The sequence below is a fragment of the Bos indicus x Bos taurus genome, chromosome 3 (genome assembly GCF_003369695.1).
Source record: "Bos indicus x Bos taurus breed Angus x Brahman F1 hybrid chromosome 3, Bos_hybrid_MaternalHap_v2.0, whole genome shotgun sequence".
Lineage (NCBI taxonomy): Eukaryota > Metazoa > Chordata > Mammalia > Artiodactyla > Bovidae > Bos > Bos indicus x Bos taurus.
The window spans coordinates 75059971-75080613 of record NC_040078.1 but is presented as its reverse complement, the minus strand read 5'-3'; the positions used below and the strand labels follow the sequence as shown (position 1 = coordinate 75080613).

Sequence of the window (20643 nt, the reverse complement as noted above, 5' to 3'; positions counted from 1 at the left end):
CATGAGAAATGTTGGGCTGGATGAAACACAAGCTGGAATCAAGATTGGCTTTCTGCTGCAAGCCAAGCTGTTTCTCAGACTTATATCATGAATATCATCCTAAGGATTGTCTTAGGATGACGAATAGAGAGCTAAATATTGTCTTTAGTTGGTTCATTTAAAAAATTATATTGACTACCTCCTATAAGCTTGCTTGGTACCTTCATGGCATTTATACTCAGGAAGGGTCACATTATTTAACTACAGTGAAGCATGTGTATCCACCTCGAGGAGGTACAGAGATGCTGTGGGAATGTGACAAGGAGAAGAACTTGGCTTGAAGATCAGAGAAGCCTGGGAGATGAATGAGAGAAAGACAGAAGGGAAGCACTAGCCCATAGCAAGAGTAATATACATCACGTACTAAAAGTCACTGTCTTTCGGTGCTTTGAAAAGTTTTATTCATGCTGCCATTTATATTTCCTAGTTGACATATCACAGATTCTTGAGATGTTTTCATGAGTCATTTCTTAGTGTGTTAAGTGAAAGTCATTCAGTCGTGTTCGACTCTTTGCAACCCCATGGACTATACAGTTCATGAAATTGTCCAGGCCAGAATAGTGGAGTGTGCAGCCATTCCCTTCTGCAGGGGATCTTCCCAACCCAGGGGTCGAACCCAGGGCTCCCGCATTGTAGGCGGATTCTTCACCAGCTGAGCCACAAGGGAAGCACCTTAGTGTGTGAAATCTGAGCTAAATTCATTTTCCTTTTTTTTAAATTCTTTTTATTTTAATTGTAGGCTAATTACTTTACAGCATTGTAGTGGTTTTTGCCATACATTGACATGAAACAGCCATGTGTGTACATGTGTTCCCCATCCTGAACTCCCCTCCCACCTCCCTCCCCATCCCATCTCAGGGTCATCCCAGTGCACCAGCCCTGAGCACCCTGTCTAATGCATCGAACCTGGACTGGCAATCTGTTTCACGTATGATAATATACAGGTTTCAATGCTATTCTCTCAAATCATCCCACCCTCGCCTTCTCCCACAGAGTCCAAAAGACTGTTCTATACATCTGTGTCTTTTTTAACTGGGTGAAAGTCACTGTCAGTAAGTAGGAGAGCATGTGGGGGAGGCAGAACAGAATCATTTGATTATAGTAGTTACTGGCATTTTTTTCTAAAAATGACCAGGTGAAATCCAAGCATGTATCTACCATGAAGCTTATTAAGTAAAATACGATTAATAGAGTTAAAAAATAAAAAATCTCCCCGTAGTCATTCTTGTTTACATTTTACACTGCCCGCAAATAACCACCATCCTCAACTCAGTGTCTATAGTTTTTTCTCATTTTCATAAACCCTTAAGGCTAAAGACTAAACCCTTTAGTCTTTGCAGTCAGGAATTTCATAAGTAACTTTGATATGTCATTGGCTTCTGCCTCAGTTTGTCATCTGTAAGCTTAAGTAATTCTCTTCCCCAACAAAATAAGGATGAAGTAAAGTTTTATAAATCACGTGAAGGAACGTAGCATTATTATATTCTCATTTACTAACAATTCTTAGAAAGTATATGGAAAGTTCATGGGTGTTCAGCAAAATTAGTTTTTTATTTGACATATCTGTGTCTTTTAAAATGCCAAGTTCCATTTTGCATAGTGCCATTTTACTATATTATTATGATTTTGTCAAAGTTATCATGGAGTCTTCTCACTGTTTTTCAAGGAGTATCTTAGTAAAATGATGATGGGAAATGTGTATTTAATTGGATATATAAATATGTTTATAAATATGTTTTTAAATATGTCAAATGCAATTCTTGGTTCTATTCCAGATTGAATCATGTCGCTGCTGGTCTTGTTTCACCAAGTCTGAAATCAGATACCTCTAGTAAAGAAATAGAGGAAGCCATGAAGAGAGTACGAGAAGCACAGTCCCTAATTTCTGCTGCTATAGAACCAGGTAAATATATTTATGCAATTATGTTTGGAAATATGTTGAATAATACTTTAGTCATTTTTTCCCCCGTATTTTGATAAAAGTTCATTTAGGGCAGTGATTCTCATTTCAGAGGGGGATGGGTGATACCGGTAAGTGTTGTCACCCAGGCATATTTGGAAATACCTGGAGAAAACTTAGTTGTCATGCTGATACAAACTGCATCCAGTGGGTAGTTCTGTTCAGTAGCTCAGTCGTGTCCAACTCTTTGCAACCCCATGAAAGCAGCACACCAGGCCTCCCTGTCCATCACCATCTCCCGGAGTTCACTCAAACAACGTCCATCGAGTCAGTGATGCCATCCAGCCATCTCATCCTCTGTTGTCCCCTTCTCCTCCTGCCCCCAATCCCTCCCAGCATCAGAGTCTTTTCCAGTGAGTCTACTCTTCACATGAGGTGGCCAAAGTACTGGAGTTTCAGCTTCAGCATCATTCCTTCCAAAGAAATCCCAGGGCTGAGCTCCTTTAGAATGGACTGGTTGGATCTCTTTGCAGTCCAAGGGACTCTCAAGAGTCTTCTCCAACACCACAGTTCAAAAGCATCAATTCTTCGGCGCTCAGCCTTCTTCACAGTCCAACTCTCACATCCATACATGGCCACTGGAAAAACCATAGCCTTGACTAGACCAACGGGGCCAGGGATATGCTAAACATCTTACAGTGTTCAAGACAGGCACCTCCCAATTCCTAAAGCAGAGAATTACTCATTCTGAAACATTGGTGCCTAGGATTACCTAATGCTTTGTGTGGTATTTTGGTGGTTTTTAATTTGGGGGGTTTTACTGTTTTTAGTCATTTATGTTTGCCTAAGCTCAGGTATGATCTAAATCAAATACCTTATGATTATATAGTGGAAGTGAGAACTAGATTTAAGGGACTAGATCTGATAGAAAGAGTGCCTGATGAACTATGGATGGAGGTTTGTGACTCTGTACAGGACACAGGAATCAAGACCATCCCCAAGAAAAAAAATGCAAAAAAGCAAAATGGCTGTCTGAGGAGGCCTTACAAATGGCTGTGAAAAGAAGAGAAGTGAAAAGCAAAGGAGAAAAGGAAAGATAAACCCATTTGAATGCAGAGTTCCAAAGAATAGCAAGGAGAGATAAGAAGGGCTTCCTCAGCAATCAATGCAAAGAAATAGAGGGAAACAATATAATAGGGAAGACTAGAGACCTCTTCAAGAAAATTATATCAAGGGAATATATTTCATGCAAAGATGGGCTCAATAAAAGATAGAAATGGTATGGACCTAACAGAAACAGAAGATATTAAGAAGAGGTGGCAAGAATACACAGAAGAACTATACAAAAAAGATCTTCATGGCCCAGATAATCACAATGGTGTGATCATCACTCACCTAGAGCCAGACATCCTGGAATGTGAAACAAGTGGGCCTTAGGAAGAATCTCTACAAACAAAACTCGTGGAGGTGATGGAATTCCAGTTGAGCTTTTTCAAATCCTGAAAGATGATGCTGTGAAAGTGCTGCACTCAATATGTCAGCAAATTTGGAAAACAACAGTGACCACAGGACTGGAAAAGGTCAGTTTTCATTCCAATCCCAAAGAAAGGCAATGCCAAAGAACGCTCAAACTACCGCACAATTGCACTCATCTCACATGCTAGTAAAGTAATGCTAAAAATTCTCCAAGCCAAGCTTCGACAATATGTGAACTGTGAGCGTCCAGATGTTCAAGCTGGTTTTAGAAAAGGCAGAGGAACCAGAGATCAAATTGCCAACATCCACTGGATCATCAAAAAAGCAGAGTTCCAGAAAAACATCTATTTCTGCTTTATTGACTATGCCAAAGCCTTTGACTGTGTGGATCACAATAAACTGTGGAAAATTCTGAAAAAGATGGGAATACCAGACCACCTGACCTGCCTCCTGAGAAATCTGTATGCAGCTCAGGAAGCAACAGTTAGAACTGGACATGGAACAACAGACTGGTTCCAGATAGGAAGAGGAGTACATCAAGGCTGTATATTGTCACCCTGCTTATTTAACTTCTATGCAGAGTACATCATGAGAAACGCTGGGCTGGAGGAAGCACAAGCTGGAATCAAGATTGCCGGGAGAAATATCAATAATCTCAGATATGCAGATGACACCACCCTTATGGCAGAAAGTGAAGAAGAACTAAAGTGGCTCTTGATGAAAGTGAAAGAGGAGACAGAAAAAGTTGGCTTAAAGCTCAACATTCAGAAAACTAAGATCATGGCATCTGGTCCCATGACTTCATGGCAAATAGATGGGGAAACTGGCTGACTTTATTTTTCTGGGCTCCAAAATCACTGTAGACGGTGATTGCAGCCATGAAATTAAAAGATGCTTATTCCTTGGAAGGGAAGTTATGACCAACCTAGACAGCATATTAAAAAGCAGAGACATTACTTTGGCAACAAAGGTCCGTCTAGTCAAGGCTGTGATTTTTCCAGTGGTCATGTATGGGTGTGAGAGTTGGACTATAAAGAAGGCTGAGCGCCGAAGAATTGATGCTTTTGAACTGTAGTGTTGCAGAAGACTCTTGAGAGTCCCTTGGACTGCAAGAAGATCCAACCAGTCCATCCTAAAGGAGATCAGTCCTGGATGTTCATTGGAAGGACTGATGTTGAAGCTGAAACTCCAATACTTTGGCCACCTTATGAGAAGAGTTGACTCATTTGAAAAGACCCTGATGAAGGCAGGAGGAGAATGGGACGACAGATGAAATGGTTAGATGGCATCACTGGCTCAGTGGATATGAGTTTGGGTGAACTCCGGGAGTTGGTGATGGACAGTGGGTCTTGGCGTGCTACAGTTCATGGGGTTGCAAAAATCAGACAGGACTGAGCAACTGAACTGAAGTGAAGTTGGGATTGCCTGATCTATAGTCTTTATTTGACCAAGAAAGCCTAATAAAGTTTCTTCTATTTACACCATTTGTTTAAAGAAAAGTAAATGTATTATGCTTTGCAGATTGTCTTTTTGAGATGAGATGAATGGTTGTCCCATTTTCTGCATATATGTATTTGGATTTTTGGTCCTGGTTTTTTTTATTCCATTATGAACGATGCTTTATTCATTTTCTTCATTCCAATTCTTAATGGGGTGGTTTTTATTGTATATGGTATTAGACAAATAATTATAAAGTATAATGGATACATTAATATCAAATCTTTATGTTATCTCATTTAACCAGGTTATTAAATAATTAACCCAGTGTCACATGACAAGCAGTTTATATAGATAACTGGACCTGTATGACTCCAAAACCAGAACACCATTTCTGTTTTCATTGAAAACTCATAACTGAAATGACTGAAAACGACTTACCTCTTTATGAAATTTTTTTTGCTGCACAAATTTTTGATAATTTGATATTCACAATAAGTTGAATTCTATTAATGAAATGATAGAAATGTAAAAGAGGAACTCATTCTCACTTTGTGCATGGGGGCTAAGTCACCTCAGTCACGTCTGACTCTTGTAACCCTTTGGACTATGGCTCACCAGGCTACTCTGTCCATGGAATTCTCCAGGCAAAGAACAGTGGAGTAGGTTGTCATGCCCTGCTCCAGGGGATCTTCCTGACCCAATGCAGGTCCTGCATTGCAAATAAATTCTTTACTCTTAGTTGCTGAGGCAGGGCCAGCATTCTCACTTTGAATGATAGTCCATATATGAAGAATTGCAGTGGCTGTATTTTTCCTTCATTCGGTCCTTAGTTAAAGTAATTTATGTGTTGTTTTAAACTACTAAATGGTAACAGATCATTCTTGCTCTGCTCTGTAAACTTACACAGTGTTGAAAATGAATGCAAAAGTGGAACAAAGATTAAAAAGAGAGCTGGTTTAGTTTCTATCCCAGAAGTATAGAAATGAGTGATTGAATGAGACATATCTAGGAAAGTGATGACTAAAAGGAACATTTTGCTGATTCAAGAATTTTAAATGTTTATCTTTGTTTTTATTGTAAATATAAACATTTTACACTTAGGTACAGTTTGGGGAGGTGTTATTAATCCATGAGCATGTACAGAGTAGAGTTTTAATCTGGGTATATTTTAGCTCCGTTTGGAGAAAGAGAACCTAAGGCATGCAAACAGGAGTCATGGTTTAGAAACCTCTGAAGAGTAAAGAATGAGAAAGGTGATTATTTTCATAGGTTTTATGGATGACACTTCATAGCTTCAGAAACCTTTAGCTACCTGAATTTAAGGATCATACAGTAAACCTGAACATTAGTGTAATAAACTCTTACAGCAACTCCTAAATGGAAATAATCTTTTTGCTTAATGATTTCTAAATCCAGATTCCTTTTCATTTAAATCCAGATAAGAAAGAAGAAAAACGAAGACACTCAAGGTCAAGATCACGTTCTAGGAGGAGGAGGACTCCCTCGTCTTCTAGGCACAGGTAATTAGATTGATTGCTGTTTGGTAGTAAGTTCTTCCTTAGACAAAGATTATTTCCCTATGTCACATCTGCTGTTACCCTAACTAGCTCATGGTTACAGTGGTTTTGATAACTACTGCTATTTGCAGAGTAGGTGAATTACTGTTCACAGGTATATAAATAGAGAAAAGATGGTAGATACTTTAAATCCCCCCTAGAAATCTAGGGATAGGAAGAAGCCACTGGAATTCGAGCACTGAAATGAATTAGTACTCTGGAAAGGACACTGACCTTGAAACTTTTGACTTGAATTCTAGTTCTGACATTTCACTAGACTCCTGACTTGGAACATGGAGGGTTGTTATGCAACCTTAGCTTACCCATCTAAAGCTTGAATATTTGCAGATGACATGTTTTGAGATTGCTCTTTGTATTACTGGATAAACTACATGATGGTAACTATTATTCTTTATCCTACCCAGAGTAAGACTCTGTAGGGTAAAAGGACCAGTGTATTCTCTTTCTCACATGACATACTTGTGTAGATTTGTAAGGATCTATCTAGACCAATGACTCTCAAACTTGCTGATATTAGGACCTCTATACTCATAAAAAATATAAGAACTCCAATGAGCTTTTGTTTTTGTGGTTTATAACGTCATTGTTGGCCATAGTAAAATTTGAAACCATCATTTGAAATAATAATGAATATTGAAACCCATTCATATTAACTTAGCTTTGAAACAAAGCTTTTCCCCCCAAAATTAAAAGAATGGCTTTATTTACATCTTAACATCTTTGCAAATTTCTTTAACATTTAGCTTAATAGAAGATGTATAGGATTCTGCATTCAGCTTATTGTAGTATATTTTGGTTATATTAACCAAATATTAATATAGAATATCTGACTTTACACAAATGTATCGTGAGAAGAGGGAAAAGTAATTTTACAGTCTTCTTTGGGTAATTGGGAGTAGTATTCTTTGATACAATACCAAAACTTGTAAAATCTGTTGATATTTATTATACTTTGAGTGAATCTTTTCACCAGGCATCCTTTTGTACAGTTATGCATTAATGGTTTGGGAAATGATTGATTGATTGCTTTATGCAAGTTTTCAAATGTTGATACTTTTTTACACAATATCAAAAGATGACTTGGTAATACCACCATACATCTTACCAGTAAACCCTTCTAAAATGTTAGGAAGCTGTCAGATTCACAATCGTGGGTTTAAGTTTTCCAAAGTTTAATTTTCTCCTGAAAGCTCAGATTTTATTATTGGCAACAAATTTTTTTCCTTGAAATGATAATTCATTTTTCATGAAAGTATCTACCAGATACCTAAGTCTAAACAACCATGGTTTGTCAGTTCTTTGAAGTAAAGATGTTTCATGGCAAAAGCAACTAGGTAAGCTCACACTCAGTCACACAAGTGTCTTCCTTGACAGTCGCTGAACTTAAAAGTTTCAGAAATGATTTATGCATACTGCCCATTTCATTGCACAGAATGTTGCTGAAGGGACCAGATTTAACATTTCTAGTCAATAATGATACTAGTTTAATAGCAGTCAAGGAACTAGATTTAATAAAATGAATAATTTTTACTGGCTCTATTAAAGATGTCATTGATGAAATTGGCAGGATTTTCACTACAAAATCTTCGCTGCAAATGCCAATGAAAATACAGTAAATAACAGGTTCAGTTGCCACCATCTTGCTTTGTAATAAGGAAATGCTTATGCACCATTGGTACAAATGTTAAAGTGGCAAAGGCAGGTATTACCTACCTTGTTACAATTCTGGGTTTGGGGGTGGGGTTGGGAATTGACCTTATAGCTCCCATAGCATTGTTAAGTCATTTCTTAGACTGTGCCTTAGTCCATTTGACTGCTATAACAGGATACCATAGACTGGATGGCTTATAAACAATAGAAATGTACTTCTCACAGTTCTGGAAGCTGGAAAGTTCAAGATCGGGGTGTCAGAAAATTTGCTGTTTGGTGAGGACCTACTTCCTCATTTATATTGATAGTTTGCTCTATCCATGTGTCCTCACATAGAAAGATGGATCAGGGGTCGGGTATCTCTTGAGTTCTTTTTATTTTAATAATTTTATTTATTTACTTTTGAGTGTGCTGGGTCTTCATTGCTGTGCAGGCTTTTAGCTAGTTGCGGTGAGTGGGGCTACTCTAGTTATGGTGTGTGGGCTTCTCATTGCAGTGGTTTTTCTTGTTACGGAGCACAAGCTCTAGCACGCCCAGGCTTCAGTAGTCATGGCACATGAGCTCAGTGGTAGTGCTCCAGTCTCTAGAGCACAGGCCCAGTAGTTGTGGCTCATGGGCTTAGTTACTCCATGGCATGTGCGATATTCATGGACCGGGGATGGAACCCATGTTTCCTGCATTGGCAGGTGGATTCTTTACCACTGAACCACCAGAGAAGCTCCTTCTGAGATGTCTTTCACAAACGCATTCATCCTATTCATGAAAGCTGGGCCTTCATAACCTAATCACCCCAAAGGCTCCTGCCTCAGAACATCATCACACTGGGTATTTGGTTTCCTGTAAGAATTTTGGGAGGACACAAAGTTTCAGTCTGTAGCAGAATGTTACAGGGTGATTCTGTCTGGTGTGTTTGTGTCATCCACCTTCACCCAGCCCATTTCATGCTTAAAAGATTTTGTCTTTCAAAAAACCCAAATCTAGAACATCTGAGGGCTCCACTGAACCTTTAGAAGTTCCCTGTTGCCTTAATGTATGTACAGTGGGGTTTTTTTTTTTTCCATACTATAGTGTAAACATAACTTGCAGTGTACTGGGAATCCACAAATTCATTGTGACATACTATTACTGAGATATCCAGTTTATTGCAGTGGTCTGGGAGCAAACTCAGTATCTCTGAGCTGTGCCTATACTTAGAATACTAACTTTCTAGGACAAGTGCTTTCATGGCTTTGTTTAATACTTAGACTTAAAAAGGAGAACTTAACATCTTTTGTATATAGGAGTTACATGCTAAGGCTTTCAAATATTAATTTTAATTACGACCATGAGAGAAAAGTCCTTTGGAACACTTGTAGTAACACATCATAGCAGAAAGATAGTTATTATAAATTGTAGTATTTTAAGCATCTTGACATATAAAATGACTGTTACTTTCAATATGTTTTGCTTATATATAAATAATAATGTATAATAATAACTGTTGTTGAACTGCTCAGTTGTATGCAACTTTCTGTGACCCCCATGGATTGTAGCATGCAAGTTTTCCCTGTCCTTCACTATCTCCCAGAGTTTGCTCAGACTCTTGGCCCATTGAGTCTCTGGTGCCATCCAACCATCTCGTCCTCTGTCGGCCCTTTCTCGTCCTGCCCTCAGTCTTTCCCAGCCTCAGGGTCTTTTCTAGTGAGTCAGCTCTTCTCATCAGCTGGCAAAAGTATTGAAGTTATGGCATCAGTCCTTCCAGTGAATATTCTGGGTTGATTTCTTGCAGTCCAAGGGACTCTTAAGAGTCCCTTGTCCAGCACCACAGTTCAAAAGCATTAATTCTTTGGCATTTAACCTTCTTCATGGTTCAACTCTCACATGCATACATGTCTACAGGAAAAACCATAGCTTTGACTATGCGGACCTTTGTCAGTGAAGTGATGTCTTTGCTTTTGAAAATGCTGTGTGAAAAAGTGAAATCGCTCAGTTGTGTCCAACTCTTTGTGACTCCATGAACTGTAGCCTACCAGGCTCCTTCCGTCTATGGGATATTCCAGGCAAGGGTACTGGAATGAGTTGCCATTTCTTTCTCCAGGGGAATCTTCCTGACCCAGGGATCTAACCGGGGTCTCCCACATTGTAGGCAGATGCTTTTACCATCTGAGCTACCAGGGAAGTCAATGGTTTGTCATTGCTTTTCTTCCAAGGAACAAGCGTCCTTCAATTTCATGGCTCCAGTCACTGTCCACGGTGATTTTGGAGCTCAAGAAAATAAAATCTACCACTGTTTCCATATTTTCCCCATCTATTTACCATGAAGTGATGACACCAGATGCCATGATCTTCGTTTTTTTGAATGTTGAGTTTTAAGCCGGCTTTTTCACTCTCCTTTTGCACCTTCATCAAGAGGCTTTTTAGTTTCTCTTCACTTTCTGCTGTTAGGGTGGTATCACCTGCGAATCTGAGGTTGTCGATGCTTCTCCTGGCAATCTTGATTCCAGCTTGTGAGTCATCTAACCCAGCATGAAGTACTCTGCACGTAAGTTAAATAAGCAGGGTGACAGTATACAGCCTTGACATACTACTTACCCAGGTTTCAGCCAGTCTGTTTTTCCATGTCCATTTTTAACTGTTCCTTCTTGACCTACATACAGGTTTCTTGGGAAGCCGGTAAGGTGATCTTATATTCCCATCTCTTTAAGAATTTTCCACAGTTTGTTGTGATCCGTACAGTCATGAGGCTTTAGCGTAGTCAATGAGGCAGAATTAGTAATTTGCTTTTTCTATCATCCTACGGGTGTTGGCCATTTGGTCTCTTGTTCCTCTGCCTTTTCTAAATCCAGCTTGTACATGTGGAATTTCTTGGTTCGTGTACTGTTGAAGCCTGGCTTGAAGGATTGTGAGCATTACCTTGCTAATTTGTGAAATGAGTGCAGTTGTACATTAGTATGAACATTTTTTAACATTGCCCTTCTTTGGGATTGGAATAAAAACTGACCTTTTCCAGTCCTGTGACCAACCGTTGCTGAGTTATCCAAATTTGATGGCATATTGAGTGTGGCACTTTAACAGCAGTATCTTTTATGATTTGAAATATCTCAGCTGGGATTCCATCACCTCCACTAGCTTTGTCATATAAAATATATGGTAATCTCTATGTTTCTCTAATTTTTAAAAGCTTATATAAACTGAATGTTGAAGTGACTGCAGTGCAATACTGTTGAAAAACAACTGTTTCAGGACCTTATAGTAAACTGATAGATGTAATACTTCTGCTTATTAGATTTTTAAAACCTTATATTATTAATCACTTCATTTAGAAGGAAACGTGAATGCATTTATAATTTTTACAGCCATTTTTTAATACATTAGAGGTAAATGTGTTACATGGTTTTGCTAAAATGATTAAGTTTAATTTTTTTTTAAGCCAAATTTCTCAAAAGATGAACACTTGCTAATTCAAATAGCATCGATTTTGGTTTTCCGTAATGTTTTTTTTTTAATTCTTCATAAGAAAGTGATGGTTACGATATTCTAGAGGGTCAGTGTTTCATTCAAAATACATTAGTACTACCTTTCGTTACACAGTATAGTAGTTGTTGCTCAAGGGTACAGTTGGTGAATAAGGTAGACATATATACCCCTATCCTTATGGAGCTTGAAGAAAGGTAGGTAAGCATTATGTGAAAATTTCCTGGGATATAGACATGTTATTGAGAGGGATTGTTTAGTTTCAAATATGGTCAAAAATAAGTGATGTACAAAATATAGTTACTGAGTTTGATGAGACATTACTCCTAATGGGTTTTGAAACAGCTGTTACAGAGAATGATGGCAACACTATGGTAGCACAGCAATAAGAGCAGTCAGTATTTATATGTCTACACTAAGGCGCTGAGCTGGATTTTATAATTTTGCTTAAATTACAACTATTCTATGATGTAGGTGCTGTTTTTTTTGCTGAAGTAATAGGCTCAGATTAAATAATGAATACTTTTATTAACTGACTTAAAAAGGGAGATTTGAACACAAATCTTTTGCATTACTAAAATGTCTATCCTTTGGCAACTCTGAAAATAATGAAAGCAAAAAGTTTAAATTCTATTTGAAGTTTTCCATGGAAAGAGGTTGAATGGTTCACTAAAAGTTAAATGACCAAGTCTAAGCAAAGAAGTGCCATTTGCTTTCAGTTTTTCTTAAAATAGGGAAAAGGATCAATGACAACATCAAAAGGTTAATTGCACTTAACCTTTTAGAGAAAACATGGGGGATGAAGGTGATAATGCAGTAGGCACAGAGAAACATGTTTTACATGGCAGGAAAGAGATGATCATACAATATTGAAGACATGAGAGTAAAAAGGGCAGTTTATACTGAATTGTATATATCTGTATCTGCCCTGCATTACTTGTATTTCTCTTAAACTGGAAATTAAAGAAGAGGAATGTATATCAGAGAACAGCAATTAGAAATCATAGAAACCAATACAGTATGTGGTTTCCTTTTGAAATACTGAAGTGGGTTACTATGCCCATTCTCCAGGGATCTTCCCAACTCTTAAGTCTCCTGCTTTGACAGGTGAGTTCTTTACCACTAGTGCCTCCTGGCAAGCCCAAAATGGGAATAATAATAGTATTTACTGTTACTAGATTTATTATGAAAGTAAATGAGTGAATATTGGTAAAGCATGTAATGGGCATAAGTAAGTATTTGATAAGTAGTAAATGGATTTAACTTGTAGTAGTGAGGAATAAAATTAGGTACATTCTAAAATGCTGTGTAATTATGAAGTGATGCAAATGAGTCATTTTTTATTTTCCTTCATTTTCTAGCAATAATTTTAAGTTTGGAGTTGTAGTTTCAGTGGGCAAAGTAGGATTGGTTTGACAGGTTGAACAAAAGATTAAAAGGTGAGGAATTCCAGGTGTTAAAAGGTATTTTCTAACTTCTGGGATATCAGATGTTGTGTGAAATAAATAAATAATGGCAGGAAATTACCCTCACTTACTGATGGCTAGCCAACATGTCTGAATCTTTGGTCCTACACTTATATGAAATAATCAAAAGTAGAGCTAGTCTTTTTAGGTTTATATACATATGTCTGTTTCCTTTTACTTTATAAGGCGGTCAAGAAGCAGATCAAGAAGGCGATCACATTCTAAGTCAAGGAGTAGACGACGATCCAAAAGTCCAAGACGGAGAAGATCTCATTCCAGAGAGAGGGGTAGAAGGTCAAGGAGCACGTCAAAAAACAGGTACAGTAGAAAACCAGTAACAATGAATGAGTAAAATTTCTCCGTAGTAAGAATTCTTAGCTGTTTCTACTGCCTTTTTTCATTTCTTTTCCATTCAACCATTGGTAAGAATTTTGTGTTCCCAGCAACTTCTTGATATGCCAGAGTTTTTGGCAGACAATCATGCCTTCTTAATTCTTCTTTATATATCTCATCATGAGCAGCTTTTGAGTATGAATTAATATTACTGTATTCCTGACACTGAACCATACTTAAGAGTCTAATGTGATTTGGAGGCCAGTAAAGACTTACAGTGAGGATTTACTAAAAACTAAAACATCCATACCTTAACATTGTATTTTGACTTAAACGTTCATTCAGTAATTTGTTTTTCATACAGGGCCAAACCCTTTGAAATTAGTAGGCCTAGTCTTGAATAATCACCCCACTCCAGTACTCTTGCCTGGAAATCCCATGGACAGAGGAGCCTGGTAAGCTGCAGTCCATGGGGTCGCTAAGAGTTGGACACGACAGAGCGACTTCACTTTCACTTTTCACTTTCATGTATAGGAGACGGAAATGGCAACCCACTCCAGTGTTCTTGCCTGGAGAATCCTAGGGATGGGGGAGCCTCATGGGCTGCCATCTATGGGGTCGCACAGAGTCAGACACAATTGAATCGACTTAGCACAGCAGCAGCAGCAGCAGTCTTGAATAATAGATACAAAATCACTTTCTTTTTGTTTAAACCACCTTTAAAGTATCAAGAACTCTGTTACTTGAAAGTACTTAGATTTTTCCCTCCATTTTTAGCTGTCACACAGTATAATTTTGCAACGCTTATTTTTTAAACTGTTTTATCTCTTTATAAAAATATTTGCCTTAATTTTCTAGAAACAGCCCTATATTTTATACTTTACCCATTTATGTATTTGATTATGTGATTAAAAATAGTAAGAATCACATCAAAAAGCAACAAAAATTTTTTTTTTCCCAAAATTTATTCTTGGTAAGCGTATAACTCAACGTGGGACTTGGATTTTGTGATAGCTTTACTGTATACTCAGCCTCTGATGAGACTTTGAATCATGTTTTAGAGCTAGTCATCTCTTAATTCAGCCAAATGAGCTTACTTAATGAACCATCTCTTATACAAAGAGCAATTAGGCATTCCTTCCCTTGAGGAACTTTATTTATACTAGGGGAGAAATTAATGTAATTACCAAGGAAGGGCCATTGTTAGGGATGTTGGAAGATTTATTGAGAGGTGACTTGAGTATTAAATTCTGATAGATTTGACTGGACTCAGGAGCATGATTTCCAGTAGAGAATACTTAACAAGGTTAGCATGAATTCTTGAAATGAGGAGTATGTTGGTGTAGAAGGACCAGGAAATGAGGTCAGGACAGTTGAGACAGATGACACATAAAAAAGACTTTACTGTTCACACTAAGGAGTTTACAGTTGATCCTGAAGTCAATGGGAATGAATTGAAAAGTGATAAGCAGAGAATTAATATTTTCAGATTTGTACTTTGAAAGATTTCTGATAAAGGGGTTTAATATGAATTTGTGAAAAATGACTGGGACCACTTAAGGGACCATTTAGAGTTGAGGTATGGTTGTAGTACCAGTCCATTATGATTTTTTTTCCTAATAGTATTGAATAGCCCAGATTATGTCATAGCAGGGCCACAGTTAGAAGGTTGGTGTCATTCATGGTAGATGTTTACATCACGTGTGTGCTCTGAAAGAATAACTTAAAAGTTTTTATCAGAATAACATATTTTAAGAATAAGAATCCATTTCATTGTACTTTTGTTTGTAATTTGTATATATATTTTTTCTATTAACTGAATCTTCTAACACATTAATAAATTGTGTTCATTTATTAGAGATAAAAAGAAAGAAGACAAAGAAAAGAAACGTTCCAAAACGCCACCAAAAAGTTATAGCACAGCCAGACGTTCCAGAAGTGCTAGCAGGTAGGGTGGCATTATGAATTCTTGGCGTTGTTTTTTAAACTTTGTTTGCAAAGACTCATTAGGCTGTGAACGTGAAATGTTTTCCAGTACAGAACTACATACTTTAATGGTGAAGATTTCTAAAGGCAATCTGTGAAGAATAAGTTTCCAATTAATACTTTATGGTATAGAGTTCATTTACAATAACATGGAATTCAACAGAGGTCAGTTTTTATGTTTGCTCTATGCATTTCATATCCTAATTTGAACTGTTTGTGGGTTTTTTTTTCACCCAGGCATTTGATGGCTAAAGTATACTGCATTATCACATTAGATTCATTTTATTACATGTTAGTACTTAAAATAGTTTTTTTTCCCTTACATAATGGTTTGTTGATAAAATAATTGGAGGCAAGGCCAGTTCTAGTTTGTGTCATTTCATAGAGTAGTTAACCTGCTGTGGTGAAATTTTAGTGTTCTAAACTTTCAGAGAATGTATTTTTCATTCTTAAACATGGCATTCATGTGATGGTGGAAAGGACTGGCCATACTTAACTCCATTTTCTTCCTATCTTGTTTACACATTTTACTACAGTGTTTGTTTTCTTAATCTTGATTATTTAAATTCACCTAAGGGCTCAAACTATCTATAAAAATTAACTTAAAATGGATAAAACACTTAAACATAAAAGCCAAAACTAAAAAGCGCTTAGGAAAAAACATGTTAACCTTCATGACCTGGAATTTGTCAGTGGTTCCCTACATACGACAAAAGTCATAAGCAACAAAAGAGAAATAGACAAGTTTGAGGATGATAAAAACTGAAGACTTTTTGTTTCAAAGAACACTGTTAAAGACAGCCCTCAAGAGTGCTAGAAAAATGTTTCCAATAATGGATTTCTACCTAGAATATAACAACTCAGTCATAGAAAGAATGTAAAATTATGCAGCTGCGTTGGAAAAACAGGTTGGCAGTTCCTACAGAAATTAAGAGCTCTTTAACACAGCAGTTTTGTTCCCAGTGATACGCCCAAGAGAAGCAAAAACATGTCTGCACAAAAACTTATACATGAATGTTCTTGGCATCATTAATCATAACCAAGAAGTCTACCCAAATATCCATTTAACATGGGTAAACAAAGTTGTATACTCATACAATAGATTATTATTCATCTGTAGAAAGGAGTCAAAGTAATGGTAGTACAATATGAATGAGCCTTGAAAACATGCCATGTTAAAGAAGCTAGTCACAGCAGACCATACATTGTATGATTTCATTCATATGGAATGTACAGAATGGATGAATCTATAAAGTAGATTAGTGGTTGGAGTATGATAGCTAAAGACATGGGGTCTCTTCGGGGTGTTGAAAATTGTCTTTTTAAAAATTTTGTGTATATATAAAGAAAGTGAAATCAGATATAAGTGCTGAAGGAATACCAGAATAGGTCTAAGGCGGCAAAGGGGCATAAAAGATGAGATGTGCAATATGTATTCTCTTACCTTAAAAAGTGGAGGCATATTATTTGTTTATTTAATGGACTTGCTTATAAGTGCCTTGCTCTGCTTAATTATTGAATCATTCTTTATCATTTTTGGCTGCATTGGGTCTTCATTGCTGTGTACAGGCTCTCTTGGATGCAGCGAGCAGTAGCTACTCTAGTTGCTCTGTGTGGGCTTCTTATCTTGGAGAGCACAAGCTCTGGGGCACACAGGCTTCAGTAATTGTGGTGGCATGTGGGCTCTAGAGCTCAGGTTCCATCGTTGTGGCACAAGGGCTCAGCTGCCCCGTGGCATGTGGAATTCTCCCAGACCAGGATTGAACCCACGTTCCTTGCATTGGCAGGCAGACTCTCAACCAGTGGACCACCAGGGAAATCCTGAATCATTCTTAAATTATGGCAAATTCTGTACATTTTTATTGAATACCTACTAACATGTTTGCAGCTGTTGTACAGTCTATCATAGGTCACAGAAAGATAACTTTTTAAAGCCCATCTTTTCTGAGGAATATGGAATATTTGTTACACAAAGCAGTATGAAAAAGTGTTATGTATACAACCCTGACAAGCTTAATAAACATTTGATGAAGGGAAAGTTCTGTGTAACGTTTCCAGGACAGGGGTCATAGACAGCTTGTGGTTTTTTGTTCTTTAAAGCTTCATTTGACTGCCAAAATGAAGACAAAGCGTATTGGGCTTAATTTTTTTTATTTGTGTCTAAATCATATACTTTTTTCATTTAATCAGGTTTTTTTTTATTAAAGTTTACTATCCCCTTATAGTTATTACAGAATATTGACTATATTCCCCATGTTGCATAAGACATCCTTGAGTCTATCTTAAACTTAATAGTAGCTTGTCATTAGGTGGGTTTTTAAGTATAGTTGGTACACAGTATAGCAAATCACAATTTTTAAAGACTCTGTTCTGTTTATTGTTGTTATAAAATATTGGCTATATTCCTTGTGTTGTAAAGTATAAACTAGTAGCTTATTTTACACCTAATAGTTTGTGTCTCTTAATCCTCTACCCGTATAATGTCCCCTGCCTTTTCCTCTTCACAGTGGTAACCACTAGTTTTCTCTCTGTATCTTGAGTCTGCTTTTTTGTTATATTCACTAGTTTGTTCTGTTTTTTAGATTACATGTGTAAGTTATATCCTACAGTATTTGTCTCTGTCTGACTTATTTCACTTTGCTTAAATGCCCTCCTTGTCCATCCATATTGCTGCAGATGGCACAATTTCATTCTTTTTTATAGCTTACTAATATTCTGTTGTATAAATAGTAACAATTTTCTTTATCCATTCTTCTGTTGATGAACACTTACATAGCTTCTCTATCTTGAGAATTATTAAAAAATGGTACTGTGAATATTGGGGTTACATTTCTACCAGCAGTGTAGGAGGGTTCCTTTTTCTTTACACCCTCTCCAGCATTTATTATTTGTACACTTTTTGATGATGGCTGTTCTGACCACTGTGAGGTGATAGATAATTCATTGTAGTTTTGATTTACATTTCTCTTAATAATTAGCAGTGTTGAGCATCTTCACTTTTGGCCATCCGTATGTCTTCTTTGGTGAAATGTCCTGTTTAGGTCTTCTGCCCATTTTTGATTAGTTTGTTTGTTTGATACTGAGGTGTATGAGCTATTTGTATATTTTGGGGATTAATGCCTTATCAGTCAAATTGTTTGAAAATATTTTCACCAGTTCTGTAGGTTGTCTGTTTTGTTTTGTTTATGGTTCTTTTGCTGTGCAAAATCTCTAATTAGGTCCCATTTGTGTTTTTTGCTTTTATTTACTTGAGGAGATGGAGCCAAAAAAAAAGTTGCTATGATTTATGTCCGAGAATGTTCTACTGGTCTTTTCCTGCAGTTTTATAGTATCTGGTCTTACACTTAGGTCTTTAATCCACTTTATTTTTGCATATGAAATTAAAGAATGTTGTAATTTCTCTCCTTTACACACAGCTGGTTTTTCTAGCACCATTTATTGAAGAGACTATCTTTTCTCCATTGTATATTCTAGCCTCCTGACCATAAGTGTGTGGGTTTATTTCTGGACTCTTATTCTGTTTCATTGATTTATGTGTCTGTTTTTGTGCCTGTACCATACTGTTTTGATTACTGTAGCTTTGTAGTATAGTTTGAAGCCAGGGAATGTGATTCCTCCAGCTCTTGTTTCTCTCTATATCAAGATTGTTTTGGCTATTCAAGGTTGTTTTGTTTCCATACAAATTTTAAAATTGTTTCTTCTAATTCTGCATGAAGTGCCATTGGTATTTTGACATGGATTGCATTGAATCTAAAGATTACTTTGGGTAGTGTAGTCATTTTAACAGTATTGGTACTTCTAGTCCAAGAACACAGCAAAACTTTCCATCTGTTTGTATTGTAGAAACAGGACTTTTTTTAAGTCAATTTAAAGAGGAGGTATATCATAAAAAGCTAATTGCTCAAAATAGGGATTGGATTAGGGATGTGATTTGCTGGACAACAGGAAGTCAGTTTGATCCCCGTTTGCTGATGGCTCAGTGGTAAAGAATCAGCCTGCAGTGCAGGAGAGGTGGGTTTGATCCCTGGATCGGGACCATCCCCTGGAGAAGGAAATGGCAACCCACGTCGGTATTCTTGCCTGGGAAATCCCATGGATAGAAGAGCCTGGTGGGTGTACAGTCCTTGGGGTTGCAAAAGAGTCAGACATAACTTGGCAACTAAACAACCACCACCACTAACTCTAGTTCTCGGTTCTCTAAGTTTTACTAATGATTTAGAAGTAGTTGTGAATTTTATTAGCAACTGCCTTCCATAACACAACATACTAATCCTTTACATGTTCTGTCCATTGACTGAATCTAAAGCTGGTTCTTTGGATAATGATTTACTTCAGACTTGAATTAGAACCTTTGTGGATCAGTTTTTCCTTGAGCTTAACATTGCTGATGTTTTGATGACATCATGTCTTTAAGAATTGCTAGAAATTAGGGCTTTCCCAAGGGCATTAAAGTAAAGGCACATAGTTTGCCCCCAAAAAGTTGCCAACTTTTATTACCCATTTGCTTCTTCAGCTCCAAACAGTATTTGAAAATGGAGTTTTCTGTTTCTAGTGGAGTTCCATTGCAGACACATCTGCTATGATGTGCCTGCATTTTTTGAATAACACTGTATTTTAAAGTCTAGTTTGCACATTTGTTGTTCTAGAGAGAGACGACGACGAAGAAGCAGAAGTGGCACAAGATCTCCTAAAAAGCCTAGGTCTCCCAAAAGAAAATTGTCTCGCTCACCATCCCCTAGAAGGTAAGTATTAATCTTTTATTAGATCTATCCTGTTTTTCAGAAACTGTCCTAGGATTTTTCTTCCTTCTCAGGAATTAAAATACTTAAGAATGTGCTGATAACATTCTCTTCATGACTTGAGATTGTTATAATAAACACTGTTTATGATTAGGCATTTTAGACCTGTAATCAAGTTACAGTCTTCTTCCCTGTGTTACTTGTATACAGCTTGTGTCCAGTGATTTGAAATTGGATTTTTGTTAACCTCCTTATAGCAGTGAACTTACATCAAGCTTACCATCTAAAACAAATCTAAACTTATTGCTATTTAAATAATGGCAAAAATTCTTGAGCACTTTGTTTCAAGCATCTGGTGAGCATTTTACTGTCATTCTAGACATAAAAAGGAGAAGAAGAAAGATAAAGACAAAGAAAGAAGCAGAGATGAAAGAGAGCGATCTACAAGCAAGAAGAAGAAAAGTAAAGATAAGGAAAAAGAACGGGAAAGAAAATCAGAGAGTGATAAAGATGTAAAAGTATGTTTACAAACTAATTTATTTTGGTGTTTTGGTTGATGTTGGTATTTTAAAGAAGTGATTTTC

The 20643-nt window shown here is 37.0% G+C and overlaps 1 protein-coding gene across 13 annotated transcripts in view; it reads left to right on the top strand.

The window, feature by feature from the left end:
• The window catches only part of SRSF11 (serine and arginine rich splicing factor 11), a 51430-nt gene that overhangs the window by 28310 nt on the left and 2477 nt on the right, over positions 1-20643 (top strand). For 8 of the 13 annotated variants that reach the window (XM_027536910.1, XM_027536901.1, XM_027536906.1 and 5 more), the window contains 6 exons: positions 1815-1942; positions 6294-6375; positions 13188-13319; positions 15193-15282; positions 19946-20062; positions 20439-20577. In XM_027536910.1, the coding sequence (XP_027392711.1) occupies positions 1815-1942; positions 6294-6375; positions 13188-13319; positions 15193-15282; positions 19946-20062; positions 20439-20577 (688 nt within the window). The remainder of the gene's footprint in view (positions 1-1814; positions 1943-6293; positions 6376-13187; positions 13320-15192; positions 15283-19945; positions 20063-20438; positions 20578-20643) is intronic. The other 5 variants (XM_027536912.1, XM_027536913.1, XM_027536904.1 and 2 more) reach the window with 1 other exon arrangement.